Genomic DNA, 25,848 nt, shown 5'->3' on the forward strand with positions numbered 1-25,848 from the left:
GTTATCATATGACCTCCTTCTTGGATATACAATTGCTTTCCAGACAGGCTTTATCTAATATTTGAACATAAACAGTTAATATAGGCCAATGCAATATTCAGACATTTGAACGATTTGATATTTGAGCTGATTCCTGAAGGTTTGATTTACCTGTCGCTGCTATTTCATTAAAAATTGAATGTTTTTCCTTAGCCCTGGTGAGCGTCCAGTTCCACCGTTCTATCAGTAACTGGCCCAATTTGATCCATGATGTTTTCTAGCCAAAATTCCACAAAATAACGAAATTGCACATCAGTACCTTTGCTTTGAACTCTTTATACTTGGTCCTTACGATGGTTCATCTGCAAATATCTAGATGAAAAATAATACCTTTTTCTTATCCGAATTCTAAAACAAGTTATGCTTGAACATAGAATCATTTATTTATATGCGTAAAAAATTAAATCTGTACATGATAATATACAAAAACAACATAATATTATTTTAAGTCGATATCACATATATTCAAGGAAATTTAAAAATAGTCTGTTGATAAAAGAAATTAATAACCCGTGCAGCTTAATAGTACGATGATCTCGATGTCCGGTGAGTAAACCAATTCAATTCAGCAAGTAGTTTCTAATAGAGTCCTTCAGCTTGACAGTTGGACCTTACAGTGAAGTTAGAATACAAAATTTTGAAAAATCGCCAGGTGTGCATCTTGATCCGGGGTTTTAAGTTCCGGCTAGTCACCCGGGAATCTTGGATTCAGCTCCTACGCCAGTCAGAAATTTTTCAAGCAATGATTATTAATTTATTTCTTAACGACAGAAAAAAAGCACTTAACATCGAGTTGGAATCCGTGACCCAAAGATATCAACCTACTGAGCAGGCAGGGCTTGTAAGTTAGTTTTACAACTTTGGTGCATTAATACATAAAAATGAGCGAATTTTCTCTTGAGTTACCAATGGTTACCCATAATGAAGGTAGATTTTAAAACGTTAAGGATTTAACCACGCACAGAGAACAAAGGTAAAGAACATTGTCCTTGTAGGATTTTAGCAAAAAGAATTTCTATTTTCGATTTTCATTCCTATTTTCTTATATTGCTCTAAATAATTAACCGAAATTTGTTGACCTACCCAAAACGCGAGAAAATACCTCTTTTCCTGCTTTTACAGTATTTTTGCTGTTATTCACTTCCGAAAGTAAATCACAATACTCTGATCAATATATGATTTCCAAGAAAAAAAATGTAAAAGGATATAATTAAATCCTTACATTCAAACATTTTATTTGTATTTTAAGAAACTTAATAAATACTTCAAAAATACTAATCATTCTACTATTTAAATACTAAAATTATTTAGACAACCGAAGTAAATATTCAGTATATTAGTAAGAAGTAATCATTCGATGTAGACCAAATCAAAACTGTGCTTTCAGAAAAGCTTTGAATTTTGATGTGTATTGAGGTTTTTGAATTTGGTATTTTTGACGGCTATTAACCACACTATGATTTTAACTATAAAATAAATAAGAATATCAGATCAGCTTAGCGTTAATGGTCTCTTAAAAATTTATCAAAATTGGACATTCCTTAATCAGGGTTCAATAGTTTTAGATACCAATTTCCAGCCATTAAATTGAAGCAGGTTCGATAAAGATCGTTTTTAAGATTCTCCGTGTTGGACCCACCGAAACTTTGAACGTTTCAATTAATAACGTTCTACGTTCTAAGCATGTTGAAAAATCAGAACAGCATGGTTCTTCAAAATCAGAACAGCATGGTTGAACAATCAAAATCAGAACAGCATGGTTCTTCAAAATCAGAACAGCATGGTTGAACAATCAAAATCAGAACAGCATGGTTCTTCAAAATCAGAACAGCATGGTTGAACAATCAAAATCAGAACAGCATGGTTCTTCAAAATCAGAACAGCATGGTTGAACACGGTTCTGAAGGGCCCAAATAAGACCATTCAAACGATAATCTACACAGCCCATGTTCAACTCCTTGTTGGTTGTGGGCCAAAAACCGAGCTTGTAAATTCAATTAGAATTAAAATCAATCTTAGACGCCAGTTTTCACGCTTTAAGAAGACAGGCAGTATTGAAATAGTCATTTATCTATATTTCATTAAAAAAAGTATTTTTTAACCCAAAACATTTCTTTTATCATTTATAAATAATTAAAAAGATGAGGTCACTTTAGGACAATCAAAAAGGGCCAAGAGTGTAAATAATACCAAATTCTTCAAAAGCCAATTCTAAAGATTCAACACCCAACATTTGAGGCAGCCAAGTGGCACCCTGGTTTTCAAGAACTAATTGGAAGTAAGGAGTTCTAAGTAGAAATCGGAAGATTTCAGTCGTATCCACCCTCGGTGTTTTTTATTTTAAATAGCGTCATGTTTTCCCAAACGCTTCGTAGTTCCGGTTTGGAAAGAACTTGTCCCCTGATAATACTTCTCTCCGATTATTGAAACAACGGGTCAATACAAAACGAACTGGAAACTAAATTGACTAGATTCCAAAGGAGCCTATACCTTAAAAAACGTTTAGTTTTCAGGCAGTTCTAAAACCAGAGCTAAATGAATCAGATTTCAAAGAAAAAATAAAAGGGCACTTTAGTCAATCGATAATTGTCTTAAAATAAGGATAAACATGATTTACGGAGTGACTAATATTTAACAAACTTGTTAAACTGGAGAAGAAAGCTGTTACACCAAGGAAGAAAAATATTATAATCATGAGTTCTGTAAGAAAGATACTACCAATACACAAAACAAACAATTTAGATTTAACAACATATTAAGCAACCTTTTCATGTGTTCATGTAAGTGGAAGAACACACTTGAAGAGGGGTTGTATTCAAGGGTACAAACGGTTTTTTTTTTACAGATGGGCTAAAAAAGTAAGCTTCAGGTCTGCCACCCCACTCCCCTGAATCTCAAGATTTCACGGGTTTATTCATGATTACAACTTGCCTATTTCTGCTTTTCTTTTCAAATCCCCTCCCCCTTAAAATATGTTACTTTGAACTTATATTCCTGTTCTTACAGGAACCTCCAGAATCAGTGACAGCTCAGAAAAGGGGAGAGGGGGTCCAAGAAATAACAGACAATTATAGGCCAAAAACACTAAATAAATGCAGTCTTAAGTGGTATCATCCTTTCCAGGACACCTGTGAAAAGTTTTCAAACCGTGGCTCAATTCTTGGTAATTCTGATGTTTTCACCCTTGTGAGGTGACAGGTCACTCGGTAACTGCAGGTCTTCAAATTTGTGGTAACTTACAGTACAAGCCGTGACGTATACAAATATTTCATTTCACTAAATGATATTGTACTACTATCTTGCAATGAACATCAGAACTAAAATAACTGTCAGGCCCACATAGGGGCAACATAGAAACCCTTGCATAGGGGTAGCACTGCTTGTCCTGAAACTGCTTAAATTATTATCATAATAATCAGACAATTCTTGGCGTGGGCCCCATCGTTCAAACTGATTCCTATAGATAATTCCGTTTCTATGGAAATCATCAACAACGTCACTTTTGTCTTGCTGTAATATATTCGTCTCTTCTTCAAAGAATTCTTTTGCAGAGTCTTTGTTGTAGCGGTTAGTTGTTGCTGTTGGTGTGACTGGCTGGAGAGGCACATTGATCATTCGTCTGGGAGGCTTATCACATCTTTTTGGTGTATCTACACTTTCCGAAACGTTTGGGGGGTATGATCGGTAAAGTGAGCCCTATAAAATACAATCGGATTTAATCAAATATTTTGAGGAACAAGAGGATAGTATCAGAGCCGTTCCCAGGGCTAGTGGTGCCCGAGGGAAAATTAATTACCCCTCCCTCCCTCCCGACTCAAATATAAGCAAGAAAAGGCTGAATCAAAGTGAAAAATTTGTTCAGAGTGGGCAATCTCTTAGTCCTCCCCCCAGCATCAGCACCCAGGGCAGCTGACCCTGAACGGCTCTGGATAGTATACTATACATCTAGAGTGATTATCGACTACTTTTCTCGACATTATTTTAATAAGTCATTATAAATTCATATATGCATTACAAACTATTGTATAATTAGTAACAATTAAATGTCTCCTGAATAAAATTTCTAATCCTCACGTTCTTTTTTCATTTTCTAACTTCTTTTTTTTTAATCAGCAGTCACACGAACGTATTTTTAAATCAAATCGTCCCTTCACTAGTGAATCGTCATTCACTACAGGGTTTTTATCTTCGTTTAGGGTTTAAAATCTTTGTTTTTAGTTTTGTTTTTTTAGTGAATAACGTAAATAACATTTTTCACTGTAAAGCAAGGAATTCTTTTGCGAAAGAAGAGATTAGGCCATCATGGTTGAGAGCTGTCCATTTAATTAAATCCCGGGAAATTTTCATCAAGTTATTATTTTATCTTATTCTTGATTTTACTTTAACTATTTAAATGAAAAATTACCTTCAGTTTCAAACATTAGTTAGAAGCAGATAAACTACTTCCCTTCCTTTATACTTAATTAACACTTTTAACACTTTTTGAAAACTAAGTATAGGTTTTTCTTTCTTGTTCAGATAAACGCATGTCTGTTTGCCTCCTTAAGTGCTGCCAATGTCCAGCCTGGAGATTATTTTTATGATTTGACAAAATAATGTTGTCTGAATTGCTTAAAGAATTCACCGCCCAAATTTTGTTGTAATCACAAGTAAAAATATTTTCTAATCATTCCTTTTTTAGAGCTAGAATGCTGAAATAATTCATATATATTTTAATTATCCTGTAATTTGAAACCAACAACGAAAACAAGAATTTTCTAACATCAACGATTCAGAAAAATAAAAAAAAACGCTGCATATTCCGGTCTCATCCTCGAGCATTCCACAGCAGCACCAAAGAAACAACAGAAATACGAAAAGAACAAATGAAAAAAAAAACATAAATAACAATAGACGTCAATAAAATCTATTTAAAGCATATCCTATCTTGAAATCTCAAAACTGACTCTCAAATAAGGAATCATTTCAAACGAAATTTAGCACTTGATCTTGAGAATGAGCAAAGGGAAATATTTGGAAGTTCAGACTTTCAGACTCTCTCCTCTTGACCGATAAAATCAAATGAAATTTGATCTCTTTTAACCTTTTATCTTATTATGACGAATTCCCCTCATCCATCCAAAAAATATCATCTAAATCTATGCCTCATACTGCAGTGAAGAATAAAAAAAGACGGAATCATCGAAATCCTACAAAAAATCGGCTTCGATTCATAAGATGTTGTGTGACATCCTAATAGTTCCTCTGAAGTTTGAAAAAAATGCTTTTTAATCTTAGTTTTACGTTATTAAAGAGTGTCCCATTTTTAAAGAGTTCGCCCAATTCAGAAGTTTCCGGGAATTCAAAGGCTCAATGTTTTTTTTTACAATTTTTCACAAACAGAAAATTGTTAGCAAAAATTGAGGGAGCAAAAACATATTTATATTTGGAAACCGGATATTTTCAAATTAAATTCATTTTTGCCGTATCTTGGCGATCTCACAAAATCTTCCTCTTACCAACTGGTTATTAAGAACAGTAAAAAAAAAAAAAAAAAAAAAAAAAAAAAAAAAAAAAAAAAAAAAAAAAAAAAAAAAACGCATTTTTGCTCTCCTACTAAAGTGGTATATTTATAATCATTCAGGATTGATTTAGCAAGGATCCCTGCTCTTCCTCGGTTTTGAGCTTTTTTAAGAATGGGGAAACACTCCAATTTTTCCGGGTAATATAAAAAATGCATGACCCCTCCCCTCTTTCTTTCTATTCCCTGCACTTTTGAAATTTGTAGTCTTTATATGGTGTAGCACTTTAAAGACTAGACACCATTTAAAGCCACATATCACATACCATAACCACACTATAAACCACAAATAAACCATAGCCTATGTGTATTACATATCACATACTATACAAAAACACCACGGATTTCAGAGTTTTATCTGAAAAGTTATATTCAAGAAAAATATGAAAAAAAGTTGATGCAATTTTTATTATCAGGGAAAATTGGGGAGCTTCTCCGATCTACAGAAAAGTTGAAAGAGGGGGAATAACAGGGACCCTTGCTTAATCAGTATAGAATGCTTATAAACATACCACTTTAGAGCCCCATCTAATTATCCTAAGTGTCTCTTTTGCATTATCCCAGAAAGAAAAGTGAGAGGTTTATTTTTGTCTCTAAGAGAAAGTTATTCTTTTGCCACGGAAAGATATTATAAAAATATCCAGATATAAAAATATTATAAAAAAATATAGTCTTTATTAAAAAAAATAGACATATTGTTATTAATATTATTAATAATACTAAAAATACCCATAAATATAATAAATTAATAAAATACTTATAATAAAATAATCTAATGAAATTTTAAATAAAAAATAATTATCAATAAAATAAATTTATCAACAAGAATAAAGATATAAAATAAATATCATAAGAAGATATATAAACATACAAAATAAAATATACAGTAAAATAATTTACTCGTCTACATTATTTGGAAAAAAATATGTATAAATTGTATAGGCTTCTTTTCAAGCTATTATCGTTGATAGTAGACAAACATTTATTTTCTTTTTTCTTTTTTAAGAGAAAATAGTCATCTTCTTCAATAGAAAAAAAAGACATCGAAATTCCACAAATTTCTGAAGTAAATTTCGAAGACAAACATCAATAAAATTCACTTTTGAGGGCTGCAAAATTTATTTAGGTCGTTAGACTTGCTGACAAGGAAGGGGATACTTTTCATAGCAAATAATTGGTACTGATTAAAGAACATATATGAGTGCTAACAAATTTCAAGAAGACGTCTAAACAGAATTATGAAAAAGGCGAAAGATTCCTTTCTAAGAATATAATTGGGTGCAATAAAACGTTGTACCCTGAGCACAAATAAAATTAAAGCTCGCTTTTTCCGATGATGTAATGGCAAGAAATTCATCAGTGCCGTTCATCCCACTGTCGCCAGATGGAACGCATTTAAGCTTTTTACGCCACTCTTGGCAGCAGTAGCTGTAAAGGTTGTATATTAAACAATCTAAGTTTTGAACGAGAGCAAAATAACATAAAAATACATTCTTGACTTTTCAATTGGTGCAAACAGACAATTGCTTTTTAGAGAAAGATTTATGTTTGCCCTTCAAGAAAAACAACAACACAATCTTGATTTCAAAGGTGTAGCCTATATCTATCAACTACTTCTGCAATTAAAAAAAAGGAGATATAAAGCATATTGACTAAGAAATTCAACTTCAAATCCCCTTGCGTCCCAATTAAGAAAGAAAGACAAAAGCCAAAAAAAGCAAAGAAATTCGGAAAGAAGGAAAAATCTTGAAAAACATAAAATCAGCATTCAAGCTCATTAGCATTGAGAGAATTAGTAAACTACTGTCACTTTTATTCCCTACAAAATATCATTTTGTGAATTTGATGCTTCTTCGCGGTATAGCCATTTATTATTAAACTTCTTTAGAAAAAAAAAAAAAAAAAAAAAAAAACACACACACACAAAGTAACCGGAATCGTAATTACACTTCAAGCTGTTCTACAATTAAAAAGCATAAAGTGTTTTGTCTTAGCTAATACAAAACTTGGGTGATTTATCAAATGGACAAAAATCTTATCAGAAAGGAAAAACTTCCTGGGGAATTTGGTGCAGACTTAGACAGTCGCTGATGGATTAAAATCAAAGAGTTGCTCACTTTCGAAAATCGTGTACACCAAGTGATGGACTCCCGAAGAGACGCGGCATGGCGGAAGAGATTACGTTTGTGAGAACAAGTCGTGCTCTGAGATATTCACGAGGTGACAGAGTGAGCGACCTCTTGATTAGAAAGCATTTTTCTTCCATTGTCTTACAAAAATATTACAGGAAAATTAAAGCTGTCTAGAAAATTAAATTAGGTGCATTTGTCTTTAAAATATATTCCTTAATTAATTTTTACTTAAATCAAAATTAATTATATTGAATGAGTAATATTTAGATTAATTTTCAATTTATAGAAAGCCAATAAGATTTCTTATTTTACTTGAAACTGTTTGATGCATTTTCTCGACAATGAACTCGTCACGACTTTTGAACTCGTCATCTTCATTATTTATTAGCTCACTTCTCTAGTCATAGCAACATAGGATTTTTTTTTTTACTTTGCACTGAAAATACCAAGGACAGTAAAAATGAAATGAGATTGTTTGAACTGGTTAAGTGGAAGCTATTGATTAAGCAAAAACTAGGGATTCCATTTGTAAGGAAAAGAACCCCATATTCAGTCATGCAGTTTTTGGTAGTACCAGGGACAAAAAAAAATGGCACCCCACACCTTAAGAAGGTGCAAATTTCCTTTGAAACTGGGGCTGTCTTTGGGAATAAACAGATTGCTAATGCCTGTATTTTTATGGGCGGAAAGCGTTGTCAGATTCAACCAATTAATTTCGATTAATTTCGGTGCCATCAACGTGGCACCACTGACCAAAATATGATACTGCCTGAGTGTTCTACAATTTTGAAACAATTAAAAGAAAAACCTCAGAAAAGTGCGGTTACATGGTTAGCAGGGACCCAAGATGAGTCCAAGGGGTGATTTTATTTATTTTCTGTTACCGAAGAGGGAGGGGGCTCCGGGCCCAGGTCTCCCTGAAATCTCGCGATTTTTTTTTATTTTCCCAAAGCTTTCTGACATTTCTCACAGAATAAGGGGTATGAAGGATTCCGCCCCCCCCCAGACTAATTCCTACGTACGAGCCTTTGTACTAAATGATAAACGAACTGCCTAAATAGAGGTATTTTAATTAAATTACTAAAGAAAGATACATTTTTTAAAATAATATAGGTATGCTTATTGGGGACACTAACCTTTGCTGTTGCATCCAATTCTTTGTTACCTGAAGAAGATTTATGGACTTGTTATTTTTGAATTTCTTCTCTAAAATTTTGTTATATAATTTGAATGCTTCTTCAAGATGTGCTATTTTTTCTCTTTTTTCCCCTGCTTTTTGGGTAACGGTCTTAACGAGAAGAGCCCCTATCAATTCTTAAACGGCAGTTCATTTGATTTATCTTTTTTTTAATCGCCAATACAATTTCTCCGAGAAGTTTTTTGAGTTTGTCGTTGTCAACGTTTTTTGATCACTTTTCTCTTGTTCTTTAAGTTATTGAACACGTTATAAAGTATATTTTTTGGTTATAAATGATAAATGTAGTTTATTCTAAGAATATTTAATTTTCATCCTTCATCTATTTACTTCTCTCCCCTATTAAGCATCCAAAATTTAGTATTTTGATAATCTGCTTAGAAACCAGAAGCGGCTTTCAAGCAGGCACAATGAGATCGTTTAAATGAGCCGTTATTATCATCTTTTAATAACCACCTAAACAGAAGAATTGTAATTACAACGCTACATCACAACAATCTAACTACGACTATCAGGGATAATTAAAATCTTACAATTATACCGTTTCTATTTAACTGTGACTGCAAAGATTAATGGACTTATTATTTTACTTCTAATATCAGCGAAATATCATTGTGTGGTTTCGGATGCTTTTCCACAACGTAGTCATTCGTTATTTGACTCCTTTGGCTAATAGCCCAACATAAAAAGTGATCTGAATTCAGATGATGCTTTGAGCAGCTTCAGCAACTAAAGAAAATTATAGGTTTTGCATAGGTAATCAAATGGGAAAAAAACTTAACATAAGGGAAATGTAGGGAAGTCATAATAACAGTAATATAGAGCATCGGATCAGACAAATGTTTAGCTGGGATGGGGGGCGGGGGGAAATTTCATGGTATGCTTGTGATTTGCCCTTGTGACTTTGGTCATATAATTGTATATGTATATATGTAATATAATTATATATTACAATATGTATTATAATATTTCTATATGTTTGTAATATGTGAAAAATCGACCTGAAGGGCTTCATTTTGGGGCCTCTGATCATTGGGATTATATATATAGTATATAAATATATATATATATATATATATATATATATATATATATATATATATATATATATATATATATATATATATATATATATATATGGTATGACAGTATACTGAATTACGTAAGAATGTACCATTTCATTTGGGGATCCATGGGCCCAGCATAGAGGATTAAAAGGTCCTTGTATACTGATTCTCTGGAAGTCCTCAAAACTTTCCATCCAGTTAACTGTCTTCAATCTGTCTTCTAAGGTCATTCCAGCCAACTCCACGGGAGCTTCAATTACTATGTCATTTCCAGCACCTCTGTAAAGTAAATGATTGTTTGAATTTACCATGTAGAATCACTAAAAGAGGTTTATTGGTTAACTTGAGAGGTTTTTGGCTTTGTTGTTACCATTCACAGCAGAATCTAAGAAATCTTCAGATGAATTTTTGCACCTTAACTGACAGAGAAATACGAAAACAAGACTTGATAGCTTAAAATTTAACTTCCAGCTTTTTAACTTTTTAAGGTTTTTTTTTAAGGACTTTTAAATAAGGCTCGATAACTCTAACGGTTTGAATTTTAATTAATGCCATTCTTCAAAGGTATATACATGATAAAAACAAACAACAGGTAAAACAAAAGTGAATGTCCATGGCAGTTAAATTTTGTCAAACCTTAAATGAATATTTCGGCTTTATACCCAAGACCCATCCCCAGCAAACCCCTTGTATACATAACATGAGACTTTCAATAAAATACAAACTTTACAACTAAACTTAATAATAAAACCAGTACCAGAATCATTAGTTCAACGAAGTTCAACCAGGAATGATAGATAAAGCAACATGAGACGATGCAATTCATTCAGGTAAAATAAAAATCAAGAAGAAGTTTTCCATGCGATTCTTGTCTTTTTAGCAGCTAACCTAAAAGGTCTTTCTGTAACTAGTTCACTGTTATTGGTTTTGTAATATAATTTGTCAAATAGTTTTTACTAAATTTGTGCATAAAGCGCTAATTGAGTATATTTACTAAGATTTGAACAAAATTCACTGTCTTGGAAATTCCCTATTGTTATACCAGTTGTTAGTTTTTTACGATGGAAAAACTGTGCGGTCTTCGTCGATATTTGGTGTCTACATGAGGCCTAAGATATAAGCCTATAACATCTTTTGATTTGTATCGGTTTTGATGTATCACATATCCCGGGGAAAATAGGATTTGACAACAAGACAAGATCCCAAATAAACGTTCAAATGGGGATAAATGCATTTATTTAGACAGTGAAAACAGGCACAAAAGTCTTGATATTTCGATCGCATATACAGGGACCGCCGTCAGTTGAAATACTGAAGTATTAAAATTGAGACTAACATATTTACACACAAAAATTAATTAACTCTTGGGTCATTCACAGAATGATAAAATTCTGGGTTATTCACTAGATGTTTTTCTTCTTCGGAGAGAGTTCAATGACAAAGTTCATATAAAGTCTTGCTGTAAATTTTATTCTTTAATCTTGCCTAAAAAGTGACTGATGACGGTTGCTGTATATGTGATCGAAATATCCAGACTTTAGTACCTGTTTTCACTGTCTAAATAAATGCATTTATCCCCATTTGAACGTTTATTTGTTCGTCATAGAAAGGCTGCGTGGTCTCCAAAAAGGATATTTAATTTAAGGTGTTACGTCAAAAATAGGTCAAGGCTCCATAAAGAGCCCTTTATTGATCTTCAGCCAACTTTTGTTCAATGGTATTGCCAACCTGAAGAGGTGTACCCACTATCAACAATCCTGTACAATAGTTTGCTCGCACTACACGTGACACAAGTATGCCATGTGTTGCAAGAAGGTGCGAATTATGGCGGAAGTGCGTTACACGTCGGGAAATACGTGGTGCTTTGATTTGTTCGCCAAGTGGCAAGGAGTAGTTAATCCCTCAAGCCAACCAAAAAAGTAATCTGAAAAATTACTCAACATGGCACTTTAAAATCAGAAGTTGAAGATTGAGTCTAATTTATCTAGAGCTTCGAATTAACATTGTTCAGATATGGAGTTATGAGTTTAAAGCCAAGACCAGACAGTGTTCAGAATGCGATTGTCCGCACTCTACTGAGTAGATTATATACCGGTATCATTTTGAAGCGATGTTCATGCCAGAAAAAGGATAAAATATCACAATTGTTCCTTACCATATTGGGCAGAAAAATGTTTATAACAAGACAAGAATATTACAAACTACATGGCATAAATATATTTCAAACAGAGCTGACAAGAAAGCCATAGATGCGGGATTTAATTGATCGCAATTTTCATTGATGAAAGTTTTTATTATACATTTGAAATTATATTTAAACTCTATAAAAATAGGGTTGTCATCAATGACCAATTTTTTATGTTAGGATGAAGAAAAACACAATTTGAAGATTTAGACAGCACATAGTCAAATCAAATATGAAATTCCAGCAACAATAGCTTAGTTACAAATAAAATTCTCAATATTCAGCATCATATTTCATAACAATTGTTACTGAATATTAATAAAACAATTTAAAGAATCGTTTGGTTACCAAAAAGATTTGAAACTAAACGAAGAGGTACTTGGGGCCAGTACTAGAAGAAAAATTTTTAAATAAGGTATGCTGTTGGCAAAAAAACAACAACATTACAGACCACGAACACGCTACTGACACAAGTGAATATGCCTGTATTGAAAACATGTCATCTTAAACTGGAAAATATTAAGGTTGGATGAAACAAGAGTGTAACAAAACTCATACGACAGGGCGATTTTTCAACAAATCTAAATCTTCTACTCCCATCAAAAGTCAAGCTACTTTCGCCATCAAATCCATTAGTTTCATACCTATCCATTCATCGAGCCAGAATTATGATATTGCTTAGACTTTTTCTTAGAGAATGACCTAAACTTGGGTACAACAGTAGCCTACTCTACCGCAGCCATTTTTCGATTTAATTTATGTTATTCCGTATTCAACGTTACTTGATAGTAAAAATAGCGCAATTCTTAAAGCACAAACTTACAGGTGAGAACATTTTACAATTGAAAGCTTGAAAATTTTAGTTTTTTTGAATCTACATTTCTAAATACACGGAGACTTAAATTGAGAAATTAAAGTCGTATGACTTCATGTAAAACACATATCACGCTCTTGTCGCTGACTGATCATCTACCGTTTTTTCGGCAACTGTTAATCCACGTCCTGCGGTGGCTATCTGCTCGGAATGTCAGCAGAAATACCTGTAAAAATCATACTTGACTTCAACCCTCTAGCCCACAAAGGTATCCTCCGACCGTGAAGGATACCTCAATTTAGAAGGCAGGACAGACTTGACTATTATTTTAGCCTGGTGAGCGTCCTCCCAGACGATGCACCCATGCTGGCACAAGCCCGTCAAGCCTGCAAAGAGTGAGTATCGTCCCACTCGGTGCTGGCCAGCTGTTAAGAAACTTAAGTCAAGTCAGCAAGTCAAGAACATTGTTTTACCTATATTGATCCACACCCATAGATCGAAGAGCGGTGCTGAGATCCCCTGAGCTGTAGCAGATGCTTAAATGAGTTCTTGGCCAGTAGAGTGCGTAAAGCAAGCACATTTCATGTCTTGTAGATAGGCCTCCAATCGTTAAAGTTGACCTTGATTCCGAATTGTACACACATTCCGAAATTAAATGATCACCCTGAAAAGTTAGAAAGAAGTTAGAGACGGAGGAAGAAGTACGAACAGATTAAAACGGGTAAGTTTTCAAAAATAATGTTTTAGAACAAACTAGTTTTCGTTTTATAAATAAAATTAAATAATAATGAAAAAAGTTAACTGAAAATAAGGAGAAAAATTAAAACTCAAAATGAACAGAAATTATTCCCTATATGAATGGTTGCACCCTCCTCAAAGCAAACCTCTTTACGCTAAAGCTTCTAGCCTTTTGAAAAAGCTTCCCATTCTTAACAAACGGCTCCTATGTTTCAGTAGCTGTCCTTAAAAAATTGGAGATAAACAGTCAAGCTTTAGCGTAAAGATCAAGGTATTGAGTAGGGGACGACCCTTCATATACGGAATAATTTCTGTTCGTTTTGTGTTTTAATGTTGTTCCTTACTTTAAGTTACATTTTTTTTAATTTAATTTCTCTTCGTTTTCAAATAATGCAGGTAAATCTGGCTCACCCTCCATGAAATACACCCCCCTCACGGAAACCTCCTCCGTGAAAATTTCGTTCAACGTAAACTACCTCCCTCCCGTGTCAAGTTTCCTCCAGACAATTCCGTCCTCGCTGAAAACCGCCCCTCCCCGTAAATTTTTTTGCGGACGATTCAGCCTAAAAAATTATTCTTAGCATACTTTCATTTGATAAAGACTTTAATCTCTAATCGGTTTATCGATCACAACGGAAGTGCCCTCTTCCGTGAAATTTTTTTCTGGAAACGAAAACACAAGGAAAATAGCCCGGATATTTCCTCCGGAACATCTTCACATGCAAAATTGAGTCGGCAAAGAAAATGTAAGACAATTAAAAAGAATTTCGTTTGGGAAATCTGTCAAATCCCCCAAGTATAATTTCTTTTCTGGAAAATTCACCCCTCCCCCAGATATTTCCATCCCCAAGAGGGAAATTTCTATTTATGGAAATCTATCCCATGCACAAAATCTCCCCCCCTAAAAAAATGTATGGATACTTCCCAATAACAAATACTATACATAAACAATGGGCATATTTCATAAATTAAAGGCCTCTCCCCACAGACTGTGAGGGGGGTCATTTTACCCCTAAAGAAATAGTTATTTGATCTTTGGACTATACTGAATAAAATGGATACCTCAGAATTTTGGTCAGATAACTTTGGGAAACAAATGGACATGAGAGGGGGTCAGTTGCCCTCCAATCTTTTTAGTCACTTAGAAAGGGCACTAGAATTTTTTCCGTTCGAATGCACCGTCTCCCAATCTTCTAGAACCATTATTTCAATACTCAATACGAAACATTAATTCATTATTTCAACACGGAACGGATCCGTGATCCGTTTCCGGGCAAAAATAGAAAAATTTAAGATTCCTTGAAATTTACAGTGCGTTTCCCCCTATTTCGAAAATCAGCAAATTTTCTCAGGCTCATAACTTTTGAAGGGTAACACCCAACTTGATAAATCTTATATGTTTGAATTCAGAATAATACGCTGATTCTTTTGATGTATCTATTGATATCAAAATTCCTTTTTTAGAGTTTCAGTAACTATTGAGTCGAGTCACTCCTTACTTACAGTTCGCTACCTTGAACTATTTGATAAGAATTTAGAAAAGATAACAGTGGATAAACGTTTTAATCATGACATTGAAAAGAAAGCTAAAGAAATCCTGAATATTTTGGCTTCATACCCTGAAAAATTTTTCAACGGAAAAAAAAAAATTTAGACGAAACAGCTAAAACTTACAAAAAAAAAAAAAAAAAACTAAACAAAGAACTAAATAAAAAACTATAATGGTTTCATCCGATTTTTTTTGTTACTTTTAGCTTTTTTTTATAATGGTTTCCAAATATGAAGCCGTAATAATCGAATATTTTTATTTTATTTTCCACTTCGGATTACAACTTTCCCCCATAATTCATACATGTTTAAATAGTTGTTTTATTTTTTACAGAATTTTAGAAATGTTTAATTGAATTATAAACACGAGGATGCTGCATGTGGGAACAATTGCGTTTTGCAGCCAATTAGAAAATTCCATTTTTTAGTATTTCTTTTTAATGACTTTAATTAAAACCGAAACGTATTACTTAAAAGATAGACCGAAAGCACCAGTTACCCCGTTCGTAAAGCCTAATGCCAAAGCCGTGAACAGAGGGGGAGGAGAGGGGGTTACAGGGTTTGACTGTAATTTGTGTCCGATTCGTAAAAACGTAATAAATTTATAAAAACTAGCTTTTGATGCGTCAAGAAAAAATTTGTGAGCCCCCTCCCAAAAAAATCCTGGATACGCCTTTGCCGAAACCAAGGCTGATAAATGTGAAAACTTCCTTATGGAGTAAATACTTTTATTTCAGATTTTGTGATTAGTTTTGTTTGCTTTTGTTATAATCCTCTAGAACTTCTACCATGTAAAAGCAAAAGAAACAATTTCCCAGGAGATATATTTTTCAAGTTTCATCAAACGATCACTCCACTTAAGTTAATGTAATGCAAAAAGACGAAAGGATATCCACGTGATAATTTTTTGCTCGGCGTTTTTTCTGCGGATATGAGAATATTATCCCCAGGAAAAAATGGATGTAAGTTTGGGAGGGATGGCCATGGGCTATGGGAAAAATCACAATCCTTGGATACTCAGGGTGAGCAGACGCACAGAGGTTTTACCGAAGATAGGATTTAAGGTCCATGGAGTAGGGCAAGAGGCACGGTCTTGAATACTTAAGACGGTGCCCGGATCCCTTGGGGAGATTCAGGATTTTTTCTCTATCCCTTTTAGAGACAAAAAGAACTATCAAAATAAAGTTTAAGAGGGGAGGGTACCAGCTATGGAAAAAATCACAGCCCAAGACTGAGTATGTGAATCTCTTGGTGTTTAAGCATAGAATTATTATTAGAAAAATTTGAATAGAAGTAGTCCAGTCTTCACTAGGAGTGTTCCAGAGATTGAGAATCTGCTTATCATGATTAGTACTCGCTGTTTCCATAGCTGCAGCAGTGGAGTGATTTCGTGCCTTAACTACGAACAATTTCTTTTAATTTGAGGGTCAGTCTTCTTTGTTGAGAAACAGTGGAGATAAACCTTCCTTGCCATATCTTTTCGTCCCCCACTAGAGCCCCACTAAGACAATTAATTGCTCAGTCTGCTGAATATTTTCCCGTGAACCTGAGATAGTTGTTCTACTAATACTTACTAACACTACTAACACAGTAGGAAGGGTGTGCGAAAGCACAGGATAGTTGGCCCCCAACCCCTCGTTGCACATCCTGGCTGAAGGGCCATGAAATGGAGATCAGCACCGCCGGTTTGGACCTTAGGGGTCTAGTGCCGTCTTACTTACTATTACTTACTTACTTTTACTAACACTTGATCATTTTCAAGACTTATAACAGCTATATCCCTAAACTTGACTTGAAAAAATCTCCATGGTTTCCATAAAAGAACAGATTATAAGATGATTTTCTTTCCCGAATATTATAGGAAAACCATACCTTAATTATGTTTTTATTGGACATATTGACCGTAAATTAGAGTCAGTTTCTGTCTTACCAATCACATTCTTCGTAGCTAAATTGTGAAGTGTATATTAATTCGGTAAAGTAATATTAAATATATCATCAATAAATTATTTACCATCTTAATTATATTCTTAGTGAAATTCAAGTTTTTTTTTAATAAACTATAATAAAAAATTAAATTCGAGAAAAAAGCAAAATCAATTGTTTGGAATAAAAAGTGGGTTCTCAATGCTTAGAGCCTTCTACTGGCTGATGGGATAGGTTTCATTTTTAGGGTATTCATTTCGATGTTTAGAAGGAGAAAAGAGGTACCAATTATTTAGAAGGAGACAAGAGGTAGTAATTATTTTGGTTTGTTTTGGGAGGACGATTTAGAATAATAATCGGATGTGATGTTGTTTTATTTTCAGTTTTAAATTGAGATCCTATGAAAGTCCTATGAAAGGATCCTATTCAGTCCTATGAAAGGATCCTATGAAAGTTTTCTCCCTGGGTACAACCAAGCAAAGAGTGAACCTCATTTTCGTTCAGGGATCGTCCAGGGACGACGGGAATTGTATTTTTTTTCAAGTCCATTTTAGAATCAATAAAAAGAAACTGTTTTATGGATACAAGACCCAGTTAAGTTTTTTGTTCCTACGTAAAAAAGGAGAGAAGACCTTTATGAAAAATCTGAGCCAATTCAGTGGTGCTGAATATTATTAAGGAATTTCATTAAGTACGACAGGACAATTAACGTCTGCCGTTCTTCGAACTCCGTCCAGACGTCTATAATTCAAATTTTTTCAAATTTTATATAGTAGCATTCATTAATTGCTATTAAAGAAGCCCTTCGTTCCTTCCTCTTAAATCGGCTGGGGTTTTCTAAAAGTTTTTCAGGCAGTCGAGGAATCCAAAATTTGTTTGAGATACATTTCTTATATTGGAACCGTCTGATAATGTGATATAATAGTAAACCATACAATTCTAGGGAATCCGAGATTTTTAATCAGGGTTACAAATTATTTCAACCCCCTGTTACTCATAATGTTGGACCCCTTAATTTAATGCAAAAACATTAAATTATGCCTACAGACTTTCTACATATTCCATTGTAGTCACGGAGGCTGCCACATCCTCGCCCTCGCTTTTTCATTTTTGAAAAGTGCCAACACTTTTGTTTCGTAAGAAAACAGAAATTACGGATGTCGAGAAGGTTACTGCTCCGTTTTCTTACCACTCAAAAGAGTACGTCATCTTTTTTTACGGCAATTATGTCGTCATCTTTTTTTTATTGCGTAGTGAGAAAATGTGAAGGTCAAGCTTTCTGGTCCCTTCCCTCACTCCTGATGTTCGCCTCTGAAGGAAGTTTATAAGTCTTTTTCTTTACAATAAAGGATCTATGTGCCAAGAAATTGTCGAAATTGCAGAAATTGCTCCTCCATATCCTCAACCCTTGTTTTCGCCTTTTTAAATAGTTCATTTTTCTTTTTCAAGAGGACACTTTAAGCGGTAAAAAGCCTCAAAACGAAGTTTTAATATGAAAATCTTCACTTCGATACCAACCATTGAATACAACAAAAATTTCATAAGAAACAGTTGGGGTAAAAAAGCAACTATTACTGCATTGAAGAAAATTCCATCTCAGTTTATGTTTTACCATTTTAATTGGTTACTGACGTATAGTACTTAAACAAAACTTTCAAAAGAAACAGATGAAGTCACAAAAAACAACCATCATGCAAATTGAAGAAACACCATCTTGAACTCCCGTTCCCTAGGAACAAAGAGATTGCAATCAAGCAAATCAAAACTTCTAACACATCAAATGAACAAAGTTGAGCCAAAACGAGGATCAAATTTCACTGGGGACTTGGAACGATTTAACTTATAAATACGCTTCAATGTTTGATTCCTGAACCGAGTAGATACTGCTCCCATGTGCATTTCCAGGCCATTGAATGTAAGATAAGAAAGAGTAAAAGAGTTTTCATTTCATTGATTTATATCATATCTATGTGAGAAAGTATTAAATGAGTCGTTAGCTGGATCTGCATAGATATTGTTTGGGAACAGGGTCGAATTTAAAAAAAAAATCCTGGCAGCGTCCGAATTTTTCTCAAGGGTTTAACCTTAGTGTACTTGATGGATAACTTGAAAACTATAATTAATGTATTGATTAGCTGTATTGTCATATATATATATATATATATATATATATATATATATATATATATATATATATATATATATATATATATATATATATATATATATAAAATATATGGATAATCAAACTTGAGGAAACACAGAAACAAAGAAATTATTTGGAAAATGAGAGAAAATTTGAAAATTCATAGAATTTGAGATAAACCTGTAAAGGCGTTCTGTTAATATAGCCCTATGGTTAATGTCAGAAAAGAATATGGTTCGAGTATGCCCCAATAAACAGACAGGTCCAACATATGAAAAAAGCTAGAATTTTGGCTACATCAATTGGAAGACCCCATTTTGGAATTCAAACATTTCATAACCCCATTTGGAAATCCGACATTTAATATTAAGAAATTGAACGATCATAATCAATATCGGTTATGTCGGGGACACGAAGAGTGTTGATAGAGGGTTGCGAGGATTTGAAGTTTAAATTTCAGCTACTTATTCCTGGACACTCTATTGTAGGATGATCGGTCAGACACGAAAGAAAATTTTGTTTCGGAGGGGGGGGACAATAATAAAAAAAAACTATTTAAAAATTGGTAAGAAAAGTGCGCAGAAATCCAAGGAAACACAGGATTTAGGGAGGAGGAGTAAGCCCGAAGGCTCCCCTGAGTGCGCCCCAGATATCAATAGCCCTCTTACTACTCCCAGTCTCTGGGGTCAGCGTTGGCCAATTATTGCGATTACTAAAACCATCATTATGGGGGGAGTCATCAGCTTTACAGTGCACGAAAGTTCTATTGCTTAGAATAAACTATTGCACATCGATTTCCATACATGTGCTTCAACGCAAAATTAGATAAATTTAGACCAAAAGACATTATCAATATCTTGTCGTAATAGAACCTGGGAAAATATATGTTGCGATAGATATGTCACCGCCGCGTTCAAGAAACAAAGTTTGACGCTGTAAACGCGCCATCTCTTATTCCACCAAAATGACCGGAAATCTTGGCCATCAAGTGATTGCAGATAACAACCAACTATACAAAAAAAGCTGTGACATCTGACGTGAGGTGACATGATAATGTTCTAGGATTGAAAGCGCCTTGGCCGAAATATAACTTTAATGTGTTTCGAAAAGGGGATAGAATTAAGAATTTTTTTTACGTTGACCAGACACAATCAGAGGTGGAATACTTTCCCATAAAGGGTTGCAAGTAGCAACCGTTAGTCTATACAATGTATGTTTGATAACCAAGCATGGTGGCAGCAGTAATATATGAAATTTCAAGCGACCGTTTAAACTGAGAGAGAATATTAGAGAATTCCCTAATCTCTAGAACTATCGGAAAAAATTTATATTTTGCTGCTACTATGTAGTAACTTTAAGTACAATTTCAAGTACCAAAGACTCTAATTTCTTTTATAAACCTCTAAATGACATTGAGACACACAAAGAGGCAAAGTCGACAGTTGAAAACTTTGCGATGAAAAATTGCAAAATCCTACTCTAGCAGGCTATTTGTCAAGAAGAATCATTTTCAACAGGATTCTTTGACAGCGGTGTCTCTGTGGATAGAAAGCGTAAAAATATTGAAGTTCAATTAAAAATCAGAAAGCCCATTCACTAAAGAGAATAGCTTTTGACGCAACAGTTCCATTCTAATGAGCTAAAAAAAGTTCTAGAATTAGAAAAAAACACATTTTTCACTCTCACTAATATTTTTCTTATGTTCTTAACAAACTAAACTCCTGTTCTAAGTTTACATATATAATATCTCTGATATCAGCAAAATTCTTATAAGCTCAACATGGGCTACGAATCCAAATATTGGTCTGTGACTACTGGCATTAAGTATGTTTTAAGTGAATAATTTCAGCTATCTCCGGAGAAACTTTTGCAAAAATCGTCATATTCAGTTGTTTCTACAAAAAAAAAGAAAAAAAAAGATTGACAGTGCCATTTGAACAACTATTAAGAAAGCCATTTTTTCAATTTTCAGTCTCCCTGAAATCTATCGACACTACTTTTTTTAGTACACTATACTTTGTTTTGTATAAGCAGAATTAAAAATACTAATTTTATTTTTTCAAGAAACAAAATTGTGGTAACGGAAATCATCTCAATGGCGTTAAGCACCTTTTTTCATAATCTAAATCTATAGTTTCATACCATAAATAGTGAAGGATCCGATATGATATATTGAATAACAATGGAATAATGATGATTTTTAAATACATATTTAGAAAAAAGTAATTAAAAAGCTCGATGGAGCCGACAGATTTCCGAAAAAAAAAATCTGCATCATTCTTCTCTTAGAATTTCAATATTCATAATTCTGGTGTATTTACCGTATAAAATTACCACTAATGCCCATGCAAAGGGGCACCGGGTCTGCTAACAGGTTGTCTTTTTAATTACCCTGAAAGCCGGATGAAGATCAACCACTAAAATCCCTTATTGATGCTTGGTTTGCTAAGTATACAGCACCGTTAAATAAACTAAACACCCTGTATATGTAAGATCCATTAGCAGCCTGTAAAATCCCAACAATGTCGCTAACTTTTTTGATAGTACGCTTATTACTTTTACCCTTTTTATTCTATCTATTTTATTTCTGTGGTTTCATTTTGTCTTTGCCATTCCTAACATGTGATACTAACAGCTTTTTAAATTATTGTTCTCTCCACTTTTAACTCTTAATAGTTCTTCTTTACAAGACAAAAGCAAAAATAGTATCTTCTGTAAATAGAAACTAGCCATTTTAGAGAGGAAAAAATAAGTCTTTTAAAATGAATAAAAAGAAAATTAGGCTTTTTTCATTAGCTTTCTGTAATCCCCAAAGTTTCTTGGTCTGGCTATAAAAAAAAAATAGTTTCATCAAAGTTTCAAGAAGTTAGATTGCAACAGCTTTCCAAGAGCCCAATTTTGACCCTATAACGAGGTCATTACAAGTCAGACACAGCCTCTAGAAAACGCAAAGCTGTCATTACAGTGATGAGCATTCTTTAACAAAAGTTAAAGAGATAGCAGAGAAAATAATTTCTTTCACTGCACCCAACAGAAGACTGTTATATGATAGATGTCTCAGCATTTGAAAAACGAAACAAGGATAGCATTTTCAATGTTAAATTTAGTTAGCAATAACGCAGTAGGATACTAGTTTATACCATGCCATATATATGTATATATCTCACTCTCTCAGTCTAAAAAAAAAGTAAGAATAGATTTTGAGATTTTGATAGACACTGAGATTTTGGGCGAAATTTTGATTTCATGGGCAGCATTTGTTTAAAAGTGACCACATTCACCGACATAGATTGATACTATCCAGCAGTAAAAATGCGTATATATTTCAAACTATAAACATTTTTAAGCGTTAAAAGAAGGATAAGAAAAATTTTAAGCGATAATAAAGCGAAAAAATTTTAAGCGAAAAATCATCCGTAAGATAAAATATAGGCTGATATCAAAAGCTTAATAAACAAACCCAAATTATCATCTATGTCCTTTATATTCACCGATAATCCACTACAAAAACTCCAGTACGCGTAAATAGTGCAACTACTACTACTAACAAGTCACTGCAACACCAACCCTTCTGAGACCAGCACAGCTACGCACACTTCTCCTCCATCATTATATATTCAAAGCTTCCCTCTTTACACCCTTCCATGTAGCTCCCGTTTTCATTAAATCTTTCCTTGCGACATTCTTCCACTCGTACCCGGGACAACCTGCTTTTTGTTTTGCCCTAGAATGTTAGTCAAAAAGGAAGATCTTTGGCAGTCTGTCATCCTTCATCTGCAGAGCACACCCTAGCCATTCCCTGTTAACGAGTCACTAGAGACCCCATAGAAAGTGTTCTGGTAAAAAACTTAAGGAATTATTGAGCAAAAACTTCAACTACGTGTCGGAAAACAATTTTCACTGTTTGTGCTACTGTGTCCCACTATTTAGAGGCCAAAATGCGATTAACAAAGGTGAGCGAAGAAAGAGTGTACGCAAAAGCGCTGTTAGTGACCAAGCACAAAAACCAAGTAAACAATCGAATTACTATTAATTTGCTTGTCTTATTCATAGCGACCGAAAATAAATCCCATAGGCAGCAGCAAACTATCATGAAAGAGTTTAGATTTGCATTAAAAATCTGACTGTCGCCAGTAGTTACAGTGACGCCCTCTTTTCAATTTAGTACAGAATTTGCAACGTTCTCACCTGAAAAAATTAAAGGGGCTGTTCCCTCCTCAACAACCCACTCTTTACGCTAAATTTGACTCTTTCTCTCAACTCTACTTTTTAAAACAGTAAAAAACTTTAGCGTACAGAGCGGGGCGTTGAGCAGGGAACATCCATTTCATATAAAGAGTAATTTCTGTTCGTTTTAAGTTTTAATGTCACTCCTTACTTTCAGTTTAAAAAACTTGTTTTTTTTATTAATTTCTGAACGTTTTTTTAATTAATGCATGTTTTGATTTTGGATCTCCAAACATGAACAATTAAAGCAAAATTTGCATATTAATTTATTTTTTTTGGGCTAAATGGCTTCCACATAGTTTTGATCGGACGATTTTAAGAAAAAGGAGCTGGGGGAAGAAAAAGAGCTGGGGGGGAGAAGTTCCTTTTTAAGAAAAAGGAACTTCTACATTCGTATGTTTTTATTTTGTATATGATGAGGTTCATCCCCTCGTCAATACCTCGCCCTTTACACTAAAGCTTAAATTTTGTCCAAATTCCTTAAGAATGACCCCTGAATCACAAAGGCCGTAGAATAAATAATTGAAATTACTAAAATACTTTAGCGTAAAGAGCGAGGTACTAGGAGAAGGTGAATCCCTCATATGCGTAATAATTTCTGTTCGTTTTAAATTTTAATGCTGCTCCTTACTTTCAGTTGAAAAAACTTTTTCATATTTTTTTTCATTGTTTTTTTTTTTTTAATGCTAGAAAATCCGGCACTCCCTTCAAGGAAATTCTCTTCCCCCGTGACAAATTCCTCCATGGAAAGTCCCCCCCACATATCCCCCTCCCCTCAACCACTACCCCAACCAAAAAAATCCCCCTGGAAACGGCTGTAAACTTCCCAATAACCATTACTATATGTAGACACTGGTCAAAGTTTATAACTTGCAGCCCCTCCCACGGGGACTGTGGTGGAGTAAATCGTCCCAAAGACATAGTTATTAGGTTTTCCGACTACGTTGAATAAAATAGCAATCTCAGAACTTTGATCCAGTATTTTGGGGGAAAATGAGCGTGGGAGGGGGCCTAGGTGCCCTCCAATTTTTTTGGTCACTTGAAAAGGGCACTAGAACTTTTAATTTTCGCTAGATTGAGCCATCTCGTGACATTCTAGGACCACTCGGTCGATACGATTACCCCTGGAAGAAAAAACATAAAAAAAAGATATGTCTTGTGGCAAAAAATACAAAATTCCACAATTTTTGTAGATAGGAGCTTGAAACTTCTACTGTAGGGTTCTCTGATACGCTGAATCTGATAATGTGATTTTCGTTAAGTTTCTATGACTTTTAAGGGGTGTTTCCTCCTATTACCTAAAATAAGGCAAATTTTCCCAGGCTCGTAAATTTTGATGGGTAAGACTAAACTTGATGAAACTTATATATTTAAAATCAGTATTAAAATGCAATACTTTTGATGTAACTATTGGTATCAAAATTCTTGTTTAAAGAGTTTCGGTTACTATTGAGCCGGGTCGCTCCTTACTACAGTTCGTTACCACGAACTGTTTGACTAAAATATCCGTTTGATTTATCAATGCCATAATATAAGAACCGAGCAGTCCTTTAGCAGAGTTGTGTAGTTTTTTTTTTTTTTTTTTTTTTCTGACGGTGTATTACGTGTCTACTTTTCAACACACGTCTCAAATATAGCCAAAATTTAGGCCTACGCGTAATAAACAAGAGCTAAGAGCTCATGGCACTTGTGACGAGGCCAGAAGAGCCAAGAGCTCATATGGTATGAGCTCTAAAAAAAATTCTAAGAATCAATAGATTGACTTAAAAGGAAAATCAAAGGCTTATGAATGAATGAATGAATGAACTTTATTACCCGTAAAGTATAAAAAACACAAAGTACGGAGTATTATAAATAAATAAACAAAAACAAATACGATAAACAGCGAAGTAAAACAAAATTCAAACTAGCAAAAGACAACATGGACTAATCAACCAGTATCAATATGGAAAAAAGGCTGCAGAGGGTCATAAACGTGAATAAAGTTGACAGTCTTTTTACATAAATCGTCACTGGAAGACCAAATCGTCACTGGCTTAATACCGGTCGGAATTTAAAATAAGAGTTCTGAGTCACGACGTCCTTCTAAATATCAAAATTCATTAGGATCCGACCACCCACTTGTATGTTATAAAACCTCATTTTTTCTAATTTTTCCTCTCCCTTCAGCCCCCTAGATAGTCGAATCAGGGAAAACTACTTTATCAAGTCAATTTCTGCAGATCCCTGACACGCCTACCAATTTTCATCGTCCAAGCATGTCCAGAAGCA

At 34.0% G+C, this 25,848-nt stretch overlaps 1 protein-coding gene across 4 annotated transcripts in view; it reads right to left on the bottom strand.

The window, feature by feature from the left end:
* Window positions 1–397: 397 nt before the first annotated feature.
* Window positions 398–25,848, bottom strand: part of LOC136026676 (MOXD1 homolog 2-like) — a 175,198-nt gene continuing 149,747 nt past the window's right edge. For all 4 annotated transcript variants that reach the window (XM_065703418.1, XM_065703416.1, XM_065703417.1 and 1 more), the window contains 3 exons: window positions 13,466–13,656; window positions 10,101–10,272; window positions 398–3,735 (listed from right to left, as the gene is read on the bottom strand). In XM_065703418.1, coding sequence (XP_065559490.1) covers window positions 3,334–3,735; window positions 10,101–10,272; window positions 13,466–13,656 — 765 coding nt within the window. In that variant the 3' untranslated portion in view covers window positions 398–3,333. The remainder of the gene's footprint in view (window positions 3,736–10,100; window positions 10,273–13,465; window positions 13,657–25,848) is intronic.

This window comes from Artemia franciscana, chromosome 4, assembly GCF_032884065.1.
Source record: "Artemia franciscana chromosome 4, ASM3288406v1, whole genome shotgun sequence".
In the NCBI taxonomy this organism is placed as follows: Eukaryota; Metazoa; Arthropoda; class Branchiopoda; order Anostraca; family Artemiidae; genus Artemia; species Artemia franciscana.